This window comes from Amblyomma americanum, chromosome 1, assembly GCF_052857255.1.
Source record: "Amblyomma americanum isolate KBUSLIRL-KWMA chromosome 1, ASM5285725v1, whole genome shotgun sequence".
NCBI lineage: Eukaryota > Metazoa > Arthropoda > Arachnida > Ixodida > Ixodidae > Amblyomma > Amblyomma americanum.
This window is the reverse complement of record NC_135497.1, coordinates 308,780,349-308,795,052: the sequence shown is the minus strand read 5'-3', so window position 1 is coordinate 308,795,052 and position 14,704 is coordinate 308,780,349. Positions and strand designations below refer to the sequence as shown.

The following is a 14,704-nucleotide window of genomic DNA, read 5'->3' as shown; positions in this document are numbered from 1 at the left end:
GCTGGAGCGGAAAGAAGAAGCCACGAAGTTGGTGGAATAACGAAATTAGGGAGGCCACCGAACAACGACGCTTGGCATCACGGGAACAAAGAGAAGCAAAGAGCGGGCAGTTATCTGAAGAGGAAATAAGCCGAAAATGGAAATCTTATCGACAAAAGAAACAGCAGTGCACGTCCTCGTCCAGGCTAAAATAAAGCAGTCCTCTGATCGCTGGCTGGCTGAAGTTCGCGATGCAACTAAAGGGGGCCAAGAAAATTGTGGAACCATATTAGCTGGCTGGCCAAAGCAAATCACAGAAAGCAGGAACAGATTCACGATGCCGAATGACAATGTTTAGAGGGAGATGACGCTTTGAACTACATTTCATCAGTTATAGCTGAGTCATTTAGGAAAGACGATAGAGTAATCACCACAAATGAGGGAGCAACACAGGAATGCACAATAGAAAACAGCGTGGAACTGACGCATCTTAACTGGCAAAAGGCGGAAGCAAATATTTCAAGATTTACGTCAGTAGGGATCGACGAAATTGCAATCAAGCTAATCAATGAACCTGGCCCAAGAGGCAAGGTAACGCTGATAAAAGTATTGGAGGCAGTCATAACAAATCAGCAAATTCGCACAGCTGGAAACAGACTAAAATTAATTTGATTTATAAAGGAAAAGGCAATAAGACGGACATAAAATCCTTCTGACCGATTACGATAACATCAGTTACATACAGGCTGGCGATGCAGGCGGTGAAAATAAAAATGCAGTCATGGGTATAAAGTAATAGAGTACTCGGAGAACATCAGAACGGGTTCAGAAGTAGTAGGCGCTTAGATGATTGCCTGTTCGTGCTTACCCAGTGCATAGAAATAGCTAAGGCGGAAAACAGACCTCTGTATTTAGCCTTCTTGGACATAAGCGGTGCATACAACAACGTGAACTGGGAACTTCTGTGGAACATATTAAAAGGTGAAGGTGTCAGTCATGAGGCAATTAATTTTCTACAGGAAATATATCGAGAGAATGAAGTTGAAATAACATGGGAAGGAAATAAGAGTACAACAACTCTCCCGATACAGAAAGGATTAAGGCAAGGTTGTCCTCTAGCACCGCTGCTGTTCATGCTTTATATGATAAGTATGGAAAGAAGGCTACAAGGAAGCAATCTAGGTTATGATCTGTCATACACATTAGGCGGAAAAGTTGTTGAGCAACGTCTACCGGGTTTAATGTATGCGGACGATATTGTACTTTTAACAGATAGCCAGGAAGATTTGCAAACTTTGGTGAATTGCTGTGGAGACGAAGGAGACAATCTAGGTTTCAGTTTTAGCGCAACTAAGCCAGGTGTGATGGTTTTCTAGTACAGCTGATCAGGAGCTTACAATACAAGGCCATGAAATACCCCGAGTGGCCGAATACAAATACCTCGGGGTATGGGTAAACAACGGGCATATGTAGACGGAAAAGCACGAACAGTCTCTCATAGCAAAAGGGCGAAGAGATGTCGGGATAATGAAACATAGGGCATTGTGGGGGTACAACAGGTATGAAGTCCTCAGAGGTATTCGGAAAGGAATAATGGTGCCGGGGCTTACTTTCGGGAATGCGGTTCTATGCTTAAGGGCTGCAGCTCAGTCGCGATTAGAAGTAAATCAGAGAACTGTCGGAAAATTAGCACTAGGTGCCCACGGGAAAACCACAAACGAGACAGTACCGGGGGATATGGGCTGGGCACCGTCGAAGCACGGCAAGCTCAGAGTAAAGTATTATACGAAGAACACCTGAGGAAATTGGATGATAACAGGCGGGCAGCTAAGGTATATAAATACCTGTACAGAAAGAGCTTTGACACACAGTGGCCGAAACTAACTGGAAAGCTGGCCAGTAAGTTTGCAAGAGATGAGGAAGGAGAAAGAAAGAGCATTAAACGAGAGATTAAAAACGTCGAACGTAAAAATTGGATAGATTCAATCGAAAAGATGCATAGTGTAGAACTATATCGATGCTGGAAAAGGCAGATCAGGAGGGAAACGTTTTATGATAACTCAAGAGGCAGTGCCCTCCTCTTTGAAGCTAGGTCAGGGTGTCTTAGAACGCGCAGATACAGAAAAAAATTTAACGAAGATGATGACACATGTGCTGTGTGTGGTAAATCTGAAGAAACAATAAAACACCTCATCCTAAAATGCGATGGTATCCATCCCGATGTCGATGCAGGCACAGTCACTCTTCCTGAGGCCTTACGGTTTAGAGATAACAATAGCCATGTAAATAAATCTGCGGTGGTAATTAGCAAAAAGCGATTGGAGGATTGGTGGCACAAAAGCAGAGCGGTGACATAAGCTTTAAAGTGTAGGAACACTTTTTTTAAAGAAAACGGCGAATTGTATTAACAACTTACAGCATAGTAAACAAAAATAAAGGAAAAAAACTGAGCATAGTGGCAATAACCACTGCCCCGTTTCAAAGGGAACGCTCCTACCTTCCTTCCATCCATCCTGTGACTCAAGCTGGCGTCGACTCTTATTGGCTTGTTCTCACCGGCGTCATTTTTTTGCGATTGCGATGAGGTAGCCGCTTTGTCCTAGAAGTTATGACTTCTGGTTCGCGTACTGGTTGAACGGCGAGTTGAAGTGCGTGATTTCGAATGACTAGTACGATCAACGCTCACGTTTGACACTTGAAATGATTTTAAGTGTGTGTTTGGTGCTCTTCATAGCATCTTTAGACCTAGTAATCGATTGTAACGCTGGGGGTGACATTTCCTTTCTACTTTCGGTAAAAAAACTCGCGTTACATTCCAGTAAATACGGTATTTGAAGCAGATAAGTGCGTAATGTGCACATGTACAAACAAATACACAACCATTGCTGGTGCAGCCATTTCAAGTTTTTGAAAAATTTCTGGAGCAGAAAACTATCCATTTTGGAGCACCTTTGTATCCGAACTATAAACCTGAATCAACCTGGGAGCAGCGTGACGGAATAAAGGATTAAAAAAAAGATTTTGTTCCTAACGAGGTAAGGTTCAGCCATGTGAAGCTAGGAAGAAAAGAAACAAGATAGTAGTTCATAAAAAACTGTGACAAATCATTTTATTAATGCCGACACTGTCTCTCACACAAGTTCTGCCAAACGTGCTTGACTAAACGTCCGAAGAACGCGTTCACTGAAACTTTTTTTTATGTTGGTTTTAGTATCCCAACGGTTCTTAGATTTTTTTACAAATTCACCAAGCTGGCGAAGTGTATCCGCAACGACGAAATTCCCATGTTCCAATAAAGCATGACCTCGTTGGACCTGCTCTAAGGTTTTGTCCTTCAACTCAGAATATACTTCTTCAGCCCTGTTCAGGGTTGAGACATGATGCAACCTTTTTATGCAACCAATATGATGCGGGAACATAGAGGAAGGAAGACTGCGGAGAGGCCCTCGCTATCAGAGCTTTACGCCATAAAGTGTGCTGTAAGTCACGCGCTTTTTCAACAACTATTGGCGCATCCAATAGTTTTTATAGGCGCAGCATCGTTGTCTGCTACAATGCCCGCTGCAAGTGCGATGAGATGGCGGCAAAGTAGGAAGGGAGCAGGGGGAGCTCGCTTCAAAAAATTGTGATGTACAGTCTCTCCTGAGTTCTTTCCCATACCTTCCAACCTCCAGGCTTTTAATTCGTAACACCTTCGCCATGAGGTGGGGGAGTTGCAGCGAAGCCAGCACACAATTTTTTTAATGTTGCGGTCAGTACAAGACGCGATAGCGCTGAACCTTTTTCACATGTGGCGTCGCACGTGAAGACACGCAGAAACAGCGAACAGCACTTGACGAGCGCGGAATTTCGGTGCGCTGAAAGAACGCAAGTATCACGCAGACTGAATCAAGGGCAGCGCGCATTTGTTTTAGAGCCTTGCCGCAGTGACAATTAGGACGTTTTCGATAAATAAACAAACAAAAAAATGGCTGTAACAACGCAATCATTGTTCTACACCGCGAGTAGCTTGGCCGGCTGACCGATAAACGCAGTCGATAGCCGCCGCCGCTTCAGGCTGGCGACGAAGCTCCGAAAACGAAACTATGCAGCGAGACTATCGGCCTACCGCTGGAGGCCTGCTGATATTCAAAACACCTGCAGCCACATGCATGTCGAAGGGGCACTGATAAGCAATGTGAGATGCAGTTCAGGCTTGGGGACAAATATCTGGGCATCGGTTAGTTCAGCATGCCATAGCTTGATACGGCACCACTTTGGGAGCCGTTCGAATTGACTGATGCCAGCTCCTGGGCGTCCGAATAAACGAGCTCCCGACGCCATAGTCTTAGACATTTGGCGGGACTGTCGCGGCAGTCAAGGTTATCTGAATTACCCCGGGTTGAGGAGCCGGAATAAACATTTATTTAGTTGGCTTGAATTAACGATTGTTTACTGTGAAATGTTCCAGCTGCTGCTCCTAATTTCACAGAGTGTACATCTCCCTCTCTCTTGATGGTGCAAGGTTACCACCGGCATCGGTGTTTTTTTTTGCAGAATTTTAAATTGCAAATAAAATGTATTTGCCGAAACATTTTAAGCTAGATTCGTAAACTAGTAAGGCGGGTAAAAACTTATACATTTTACGAAAAAATCGGAAGAGTTGGCTCGCATGCTTTCCTTCTTTCATATGCGCAAATAAACTGGCTGCTATATTCCACCACGAGTTAGCCCACCAGCGCCCTAGGTTGTCAACTGCAGAAACGTTTAGTAGGTTGCCAACTGAATGCCTGAATGGTTCCAAAAATAATTGCTTTCCTGCACCTGGGGATCTTTAACGTGCACTGACATCGCACAGCAAACGGGCATCTTTGCGTTTCGCCTCCTTCGAAATGCGGCCATCGCTTCGATGGAGGCAAAACGCAAAGGTGCCCCTGTGCTGTGCGATGCCAGTGCATGTTAAAGATCCCCAGGTGGCAGAAATTATTCCAGAGCCCTCCACTACGGCACCTCTTTCCTTTATTTCCTTAATTTACAGCGCGGTTCAGGTGTCCTCCGAGATGTGAGACAGATACTGCGTCATTTCCTCTCCCCAGCAACCAATTTTCAATTTTCCAATTTTTCCGTCACTGCGTCTTCTTTTTGGCGCAGCTAAAGTGCAATAATGACCAATCTGCCACTTTTGGAACAGACTGGGACATCAAAATGTAAATATATCAGAATGGCACAAATGGCGCAGCTGGAGCACCACTGCACAACTCAACAGTGATCGTTACAGGGGCTATATACTTTAAAAAACTAATTCGGCACTGATAAATTGCCTTTCTAGGGTAATAGAACAAAATCAGAACTGCCTTAACCCTTCGTTGGTTTTTCCATTCATAAACCATGACCAATTTCTGTGCCCCAGCATTTTTGCCATATCGGAACGGTTCCGACCTTGTGTTTGAACTTTCATGCCCTAATGAATATACAAGCTTACTGGAGTGAACAAGTTCTCTCTCTAATTTAGTGGAGAAAGAACAGATTTCGATCTTTCATGAGTCCAGTGGTTTGCGCTGATGCACTGTCGTGGTTTCTATTTCTTCATGCGATAGTAACGAAGGCAGGCGAAAGATGATTTTTATCTTCATGCCATTTTCTTACAGATGCTGGTGAAAACTGACTTCAATCTTTATTGGCGCTGCCCTTTATTTATTACTGACGCTCGTGGGGTATCATTCCTCTGCTGATTTAGAGAGTGTCCGAACCTCTGCTGAAGAGAGCCGCATGTAGCAAAGGTGCGTGTGCGCCAATCATCATGTGCCCAAAGTGGACGGCAGACATGCGTTTTATGCGTGCGAAATGCAACAAGGCACTGTACGTAGATACATATTTCATGGAGTGCCTTACTCTTAAATACAACTAAACATTTTTCTAGATCTCAAGCTCAGCCAAGTTGAATTTCTGAGCCTCATCAAGAAATAATGCTCAGAGCACAATAAAACAAAAGTTTCAGTTTGGAGCAATTTACCTAAGTGAGGCCTGAATTACTCAAAACACAAGTCTTGAAAAAGTCATTGTACCTCACGTTCCATTCAACTCTCATCTTTGTTATGCTGTCCAGTATCATAACGGTAAGGCCAACCCGAAGCAGAAAATGGCAACATTATCACGAAATGTACCGTATATACTTACATAGGGGCCAATGTTTTCTTCGTTGTTTTGACAGGGTGTAGCCCTTACATGGGACCAGCATTTTTTCAAAACATTTTTCCGACTACAGTTGGGCCCCCGAATACGTGACCCATTTTATGCTGAGAAACACTTTTGGCGCATTAGCACAGCTCCAGCGAATCCTTCAAATACACAATGCACTGAAGTATGGATGACAGGACGCATGACTGACGGCCAGCACGAATTAACCGCCCGGAGTAAAACCGGTTGTTAGATCAGTTTACTAGGAAGCATCTTGTCAATATTAGTTCTTAAGATCCTTGTAAAGACACGGTGCTTGAATGTCAGTAATGACGCCCTGGCCAACGGTTCGAGCGGAACTCCATGCGTGAAACACGCGGCAATCGGTGTAAGGTAACTTGCGCCTGGCCTGCTTTTCTGCACGCTTCACAGTCGAAGGCCTTGTGGAAATCAATTATAAGTTCATTTTGATGCGAGATTATTGCAGCAAACTGGTAACAAGGTTAGGTCTTTTATCATAAACTTTGACAAGATTCAGAGTACTTTCATTGTGGTTTCGATGTGAAGCATGCTAGGCCTAGCGAAAGCAACAAACTGCGTAAAAACTGAAAAATGGTTTTTAGGAAAGGAAATGATGCAGTGACTGTCTTACATATCTCGTACACGGGAACCAAACAGCTGTAAAGGATCAAGGATGGAATGAAAGAAGAAAGGAAGAAAGAGGTGCCGTAGTGGAGGTCTCCACAACAATTTCGATCACCTGGGGATCGTTAATGTGCACACACATTGTACAGCACACGGGCGCCTTTTGTGTTTTGCCTCCAACAAATGCGGCCACCACCTTCTCGTATCCCCGTCTGTTTCCGCGCCGGTCATTTCGAATAAATTATTACCCTGGAACCATGCTCCAAGAGCATCCAAATATCCCTGCAGAATCTGGTAAAGGGAATGGATATCCCTGGACGAGGCGAAAAAAGCTATGTGATCAACATACACAAAAACTGCTATATCAGGAGGAATGGGGATGCCACTGAGCAAAATATTAAAAGCAGCAGGGATAGCACCGATCCTTACGGCGCACCTCTTCATTGATAATATGTTTTAGAACATAGGGTTTCCTCAGTGCAATAAAAGTATCTGTCCTTGAGAAATTCCGATATCCACGCATAAATGTAGGTTGGAGGATTTTACAGAGCAAGTCTGTAAAGCAAAAAAGTATGTTCTACACTGTCATAGACCTTTGCTACATCAAAAGTGATCAAAGCTGAAACTTCCCTTCTGCGTAGCGAAAGCCGAATTCTGCTCTCTAGATCCACATGCGCGGACCATATAGAGCATCCGCGGCGAAGGCCAATTTGGGCTGAGCTGAGACCATTGACGTCATGAACATGTTTTGTGAAGCGACTGTCTACTGTTCTTTCTATTAATTTGACTAAATTTGAAGTCCGCTCAATTGGCCAAATTTTATCTGAGACGTATCCTTATCCTGCATGTTTCATCAATAAAATAATTTTCACTGTCTTCCAAATGCTTGGAATCCAGCGCCTGTCTCGTGTCTTACTTTCATGTGTGCTATGTTTTTGTGCGCTTCATCTACTCAAGCTATGAACCAACTTGCCCAGGAATGTGTTCTCCTGGAATCCATGCATTTTCCAACGAAGCATTGAACATATATAAGAGGTCGCTTGTAAAATATTGGGCTAAAATTTTAATCGTACCAACAGTGACACCATCTGGTCCAGGAGCTGCAGGATGCGACATTACCACGACTGAGAGGAGCTCTGATGCATCAACCTCGGTTTAATTCGAAGAGGGTCAGATTGAGCACAAAGGGACATTTCTCTGCGCCTGGAAGCGTAACGCCAATCCCTAAGCAATACGCTCCTGGGTTCCCTGAGCCTTTTTTGGTGATAACACTGTCGAACTTGTGAGGAGAGAGACTGCAGGACTCTTATGTGCCATGAATCTATACAGGGTCTTTCGATTGCGAGGATTTCTAAGATATGTGTTTAAATTTTGATTATACACGTCATTGGCTTTTGCAGTTGTTCTTTTGGAAGATGCCGAGAAGAATTTGTAATTTAACCAGTTCGCTGCACTCTGGTTGCAGGATAGCTTCTTCCAGGCCGCTTTTCTGCGAAGATGGGCCTTCTCAAATTCTTCTGTCCACTAAGAAGACGGCGTTTATTGGAGGCTGCTGCGGGTACAGAGAATATAGAGGGATCTACTGCATTTTGCAAAAACGAAACCATCTGATGAGCTCTGTCTTTCCGGCTTGTACTAATTATAGATGCAAATGAGGCGGACATCAAGTTTTTATAAATATTATGGTTGACAAATTTGTGGGTTACACAACTAGCTTTGAGCGGAGATAACCAGATAGTGATTGTTATAGGAAGGTGATCACTAGATGTACCCGAATCTTCTGTCGACCGGTCAGTCACCTCTAGCCTACCAGCTGATACTGTTAAGTCAATGGCTGAGCGATCAACCCCTCGCATAAAGGTTATTTTTCTAGAATTGCAGCATTGCACAGAATTTACAGATAGCCACGACCAGAGAAGCTTGCCACAGGAATCAGTACGACTTCCCTGTCACTATGGTGAGAAACTCTGCGATGACTGCACTGCTTGTGGCAGTTACCAAGCTGTCTAAACAGTCTGTCCTGTGTGCACCTAAAGGAAAATAGACGTTAGCAATTACAATATCGGCGCAATGCGGAAATGAAATTTTGATCGCTAAAAGCTCACAGTCAGGGAGAATAATTTGCTGTGAGATAGATGTCTGATGACATAAATGTTTAAATAGCATGGCTACCAATCCGTCTTCTCTGCCAACATTTCGATCTGACCTGAAAACTCGAAAGTTTCGCATTAAAATGATTTACAAGGTGATAACCAAGTTTCTTGTAAAAGCACAATATCAGGTTTATGTTTGTGAATAAGTATTTCTAGATCTGGAAGAAAAGACAATACGGATCGCAAATTCTATTGTAACACTTTGATACCTGCCATTGAAACTGACCAACTGAAGAGGCAGATACCGCCTCTTTAACGATATCAATATGGGGAAGAAGTTTGGGTGGTCGTTTTTTAGCTTTCATCTGTGGAGAACTAGAATTAGATGGTGACTAGGAAACACGGCGCTTGTGCGCAGGGCACGGTATTTCGACATCCGTGGGCAGATGTTAATGTGACATGCACTGCTAGGAACAGAGATGTTAGGTGGGACCTGGGGAGCATCAGGAGTTGATGATGAGCAGCCAGCACTAGCTGCACAAGCTGAAACCGATGCAGACGTTGCTGGAAGGACGGATGTTGATGTTGACGCAGATTGAACTGCAACACACTGAGCCAATGCCTCACAAAAAGTGTTCAGCATTCGCTCAACTATTTTATTTAGGGCCTTTTCCACTGTGGTCACATTTGAGGCATCAAGTTGGACTCCATGTCCCAACCAGAAGCGCGCACATGACTAGCGTATGAGAATTTTTTCCTGTTAACAGTAGCGTAAGCATCGGCTCTTGAGCACCGCTTCTCTTTGATAATGTCCAGCAAGCTACGCTCTTCGCTACGTTTTGCACAGTCTACATCATGAGCTGAGTGAATTTTGCTGCAGAGGCAACAATGAGGGGTCTCTGAAGTGCAGTTATCAGCACAATGATCTCCACATAAACGGCAGGGGGTCTCCGACTTGCATGCTTCGCCGCTATGCCCGAACCGACAGCAGTTGGTGCACTGAAGAGTGCGGGATTCTAGAGGCTCCACAAAGTAAACAATCGCCCAACTCTTTAGCTCAGCAGGGCAGGAAGAGCCAGCAAAAGTTGTAATTAGAGACTCAGCAGCAACACGCGATCTATTTACCTCTCTATTACAGCTATAGGCTGAAAGGACCCCAAGTCCTGAATCCTGAAATTATTCTAGACTTTCTTGCGGGGAAAGTGCTGGGTTGACCCAACGTACGATACCCTTGACGCATGCAAGCTGTTCGGGAATGAATGCTTTCAGCGGAAATGAGATGAAAATTTTGCACTGAAGCAAGTCAGCAACACAAGCGATGCCTTAGGACTTGCACACCATTCCTCAACGGCCAAATGGACGTATTTCCGAGATCTTCAGATAATGGGCTGTCAATTATCTTAGCTCTTGTTGAATTAGTTTGGGGGTTTTCATTTTGTTTGCACCCTCACCGATTGGGACGAGAGCAACGGGAATTGCATAAATGCCATTTTTTTGGGAGGACTCAAGCGGCAGACTGTGGGCCGGCAAGCTGGCAAACCAAACTGCCAACCCTTCACCTGGGGAGGTCAGCGACATCTCTCAGCAAAACGCACCATCAAGTTCACGTGAACTGCGCCTTAACCTACGCCTTGGCCAAAACCCCCAACGTAGTACGGGCTCACCAATGAACAATCCGGAACCACCAGGAGAACCAGAGAACAGCAGCTGCAAGCAAAACACGTCAGAAAAGCAAACTTCTTCTTCCTCCCCGTTTCCACCCACAACTCACAGTTCAGTGGTAGTACTTCAACCTTTTCCGTTGCTCCAGGTACGCTAAGAAGATTCGGGCAGTGCTGAAGTCGTACCGCTCGTAGGCTCTCTCCGGAGCTGTGTCCAAGCTCAGCAGATATATGAGGGCGAACGACCCTAAGGACATAGCCATTGTGATCGAGAGCCAGGTCGAGCATGTGGTGCGCCGAACGCGCGAGGAGTTATTCTCTGAGCAGCTCGAGGAGGCTCACGAGAACCTTAAGGCCTCCGCCTGGTACCAGGTGAGGCGTACAGCGCTTTCAATCTGCTATTCAGCTCTGCTGTCGTCAGTGCATATTCAGGGAAGCTGGGCGTTCGAACAAACGAGCAGAAAACAGATATGGCTCATGAACGCAACGATAAAGGCTGCCGCTTTATTATCTTGGTAAAAGTGTTGTAGTCGTGTCACTTTCCTTGTCCTTCGCATTGTTATTTAGCCGTATGTAGAACTTAATGGCCGAAATAACATATCAGGGAGGGATACTAGCTTCCGCAGATTTAACGCGGATGGTGAAGCGCGGGGCTTGGAGGACTGACCCCAGTGCCACGGAGCGTTGGACGTTACGTCCGAGACCATGTTGCACGGTGTGTTTGCGGTGGCTGACGATAACGGGTGGCCATAGGATGGCCTGCCGTCGCTATCGTCATTAATTGTGCTGATATCACTCGAAGCGACACGCTCGATAAATCGCGTTTAGCTTGCGGGCGGCGTCACAATTCAAGATAGGAGGCGATAGATCTGTATTACAAATTAGCTTTCATTTGCGGTTGAGTGTGCGTGTCTGTGTTTGCAAAAGGAGCGGCTGTCACGTCACGCCCTTAGAGGTGGAGGTTCAGTGTCTCCGCAAAATTTTCTGCGTTTTCTGAAGATATTTCACTGCGATGTATGTTTTGGAAAGATCCATGGTCTCGCTTCGGCGTGTTTCGTTCGACGCGACTGCACACTCAACACCTTACGGCGACAAGTTCAAGGCTAACACCTTGTGGAAGACAAACTGTAAAAAGTATTATGCGGGGTCGAGGAGCAGTGGACGTACGAGCTTCAGTCCTCCGAAGGTTGCAGCCAGAGCTTCCCCTGGGTGGCGTCCGATGTGCTCATGCGCATCGTGGTCAACACGTCCTCTTGCCTCCTCGTGCCGGCATCGCGCAACAGCTTCAGCCAACGACTCGGGCCACTGCTGCTTGGCGTGCCGCACCCTGGTGGCGGCGACCAGGACGGCGCACAGCACGGCGACACGCAGGTGCTGACCAACCTGCTCAGGCTCATGTACGACTGGATCGACTACAGTCGCGAGTTACTCTTCGTCAAGGACACAGAGGAGTTATGCGCGAGGCCTGCGTCAAAGTGTGTGGCGCCAGCAAAAGAGCTACGTTGCGTGGGTTTCCTGGGCTACGAGACCAAAGAGTAGACCTACAAGCTAGAGGGCTTGGCTCCTTTATGTGCCTCGTGCATAAGGTTCTTCTCTGCATCGCCGTTTGCTGGCTTGAGTTCACCATCGAACGGCCGTAAGAAGCACGATAGAGGCAGCAATGTGGTTCGACTGCTCGAACGAAACTCAGTCTGTTTTTTAAACAGACACGTAGCATACAGCTACATGTGGCAGCTTTGAAATGAGGTGCCATGCGCTGTTTTATGGGAAGCTTGTGAAATGCTGGCGTTTTGTCTCGTGTTTTGACCTCACAGCTGCGTCGTCGGTCTACCAAGATGATGATGACCTTGTAACTAGGCATAACCACCAATTTGTGTTGGTATGAATAGAAAGTTTTAACATAGCACCTACGTACTGCGCATGTACCGGATAAGCTGCGCTTGGCCAGCGGTAAAGTAGACGAACCTGCATTAGACAACAGGCTGGTACGATCGCGACTGGGATAGTACGTCTCCGCTGTCATAACTGAGTAATAACAGTCACCTTACACTGACGATTTCTCCTGCCTTATGTTCGGCTTTTTATCAAACAAAGGGGACATGCACACGATCGGGCGCTTAACCGAGATTGAGGTTCATTTTGTGAAATCCCGAAAGCTTAAGTAGGTTGAGCGTGCGAAATGTCCTTCAAGACATTTCGCACGCTCCAATTGCGAAGTGAAGGTGACTCTATGTGGTAACACAGTAGGGTAATGTCATCGCGCTACCCAGAAAAACGTATTCATAGATAAATGCACTTAAACATTGTGTGCCATCCTCGGCGTGGGGGAGTTATCGGCGGAGGCTCACTATTCACCTTCCTTAGCAGGTGTCCCGCTCCCTTTCGAGGGACATGCTGCCACACAGGCTGGTGATCCTGTGCCTGCGCTTTGCATGCGCATGGTGCCTCAAGATCTTCCAGGGCGGAAGGGATGGCGAGGTCATCTCCAAGGAGTGCCGGCGCCGCTACCGGCTGGGACACCTAGCCCTGATCAGGCTCAACCGGCTTTCCATATCCGGCAACCTGGCCTACCTGCGCAGGGCACCCGAGGGGTGCCCCTCCACAGAGCTGATCTGGTATATTTCACACCTTTCTTCGAAACTGAAGTGACGTCGCTTGAACAACTTAATGAATCCGGCAACGTCAAGGTACATTTGCCCCTAACGCTGTAACGTTACCGAACTCACCTGTGAAGCCTGCGACAACCAGTGTCTGCTGCTTGCCGGCGTCGCCGACATCATCAGGAGTGCATACGTCGAGGATGGCTGGGCAATCCTGGCATCGAGGTGCACTTAAGCCTCAGACGGATACCGAAACTGCCTGTACAAAATCGTTTGCAAATAATTATTGACCCTGCGCCCCGGTGTCTCGAGCTCGTTGTCAGAATTACTAGGCCTGTGGACCTCTTTCAAGGCAAAGAAACTGACACAGCATTTTTCTGTTACCCTTTAAAGGGCAAAACACTCAATATACACAGCAGACAGCTTCTAAAGATTTCCAGGCAGCAAAGGAGGCATCGATGCCTGTTTTGAGCAAGGGTACCGCTGGGAATTCTGTACCAGTAATGCTCCTCTCTCCTATTGACTCAAACCCGGAATTGATAATTAAACATTCGCGTCTCCTTTGTTTCGGGCTTCCGTTGTGCTCATGTTCTGCGTAACATTAACGTAGAACATCAATCACACAGGAAAGACGTCCGTGAGTCTGTGAACATTTTTCCGTGCGCACCGCTGCATGCTTCTGCAGTTCACAAGGAGTCTAAGGAGAGCAAAGATGTAGGCCAATTGGTGAGGCCTAGTTGCGTGGGATTACGCCGCACAGTCATCAGATATTGCATGAATCGGCGATAATCGTCACATCTACATTACCCTCCTCAATGCCTTGCTTTCAGGCTTTCATTGCGGTGTTTTCTAACGAAATGCTAACGAAGCGTGCCATGAACCACAATTGTCAGGTTGTTCCACTGCCATTTCTTACGTGTGTACGTTATCTGCATTCTCGGAGAAGTGCTATAAAATCTGCATACGCCGTCTCAGTGCCATTTTTTGAGGAAGTTATCAAAAATAGTCACTGCATGCTTCGCGAACCGAAGATGCGAATTTAAAGCTTTTCTAAAGCACACTTACTCGCAGTGCATCGATATTTGTATGCACCGCAGTATCCTGAAATACGTTAGTTGTATTCCGCCAACTTGTTAGCCGTCCCCCCAGGATTTACATCAACCGGGAAGACGAAGAATTCTTCCAAATCCTGCGCCGCTACGAGGACATCCTCACGGAGATCATGAAGGACTGGTCCGGCGTCTAGGACATCCAGAGTGACCTCAAGACGGACCGCATGGATGAGTGGTTTCTCCAGCTAATGGTCACCGGGAGCCGCTGGGCGCTGGAGCGCCTCAAGGAGATCGTCGTCTACCCGTCTTTCCGTGAGGTGCTCTTGCTCGCGTTCGAGCAGGAGAAGAACGCCATCACCAGAACACTACAGTGATTACTTTGATGTTTTTACTTTAATTAATGCTTTTACTTTAAGCCGAGGTTTTGTACACGCAACAGAATTTTTCTGGAAGGTGTCTAGGTTGACAGCCCCCTAGCTAGGGGGCATGGAGAGGCTGTGGCCTGTTCGGGATGCTTC

General features: G+C 46.2%; 1 protein-coding gene across 1 annotated transcript in view; it reads right to left on the bottom strand.

The window, feature by feature from the left end:
- LOC144120006 (uncharacterized) overlaps positions 1 to 10,797 on the bottom strand; it is a 40,730-nt gene extending 29,933 nt beyond the window's left edge. The window contains exons 1-2 of the mRNA XM_077652496.1: positions 10,661 to 10,797; positions 10,538 to 10,619 (exon numbers count right to left, since the gene is read on the bottom strand). Coding sequence (XP_077508622.1) covers positions 10,538 to 10,619; positions 10,661 to 10,797 — 219 coding nt within the window. The remainder of the gene's footprint in view (positions 1 to 10,537; positions 10,620 to 10,660) is intronic.
- Positions 10,798 to 14,704: the final 3,907 nt, after the last annotated feature.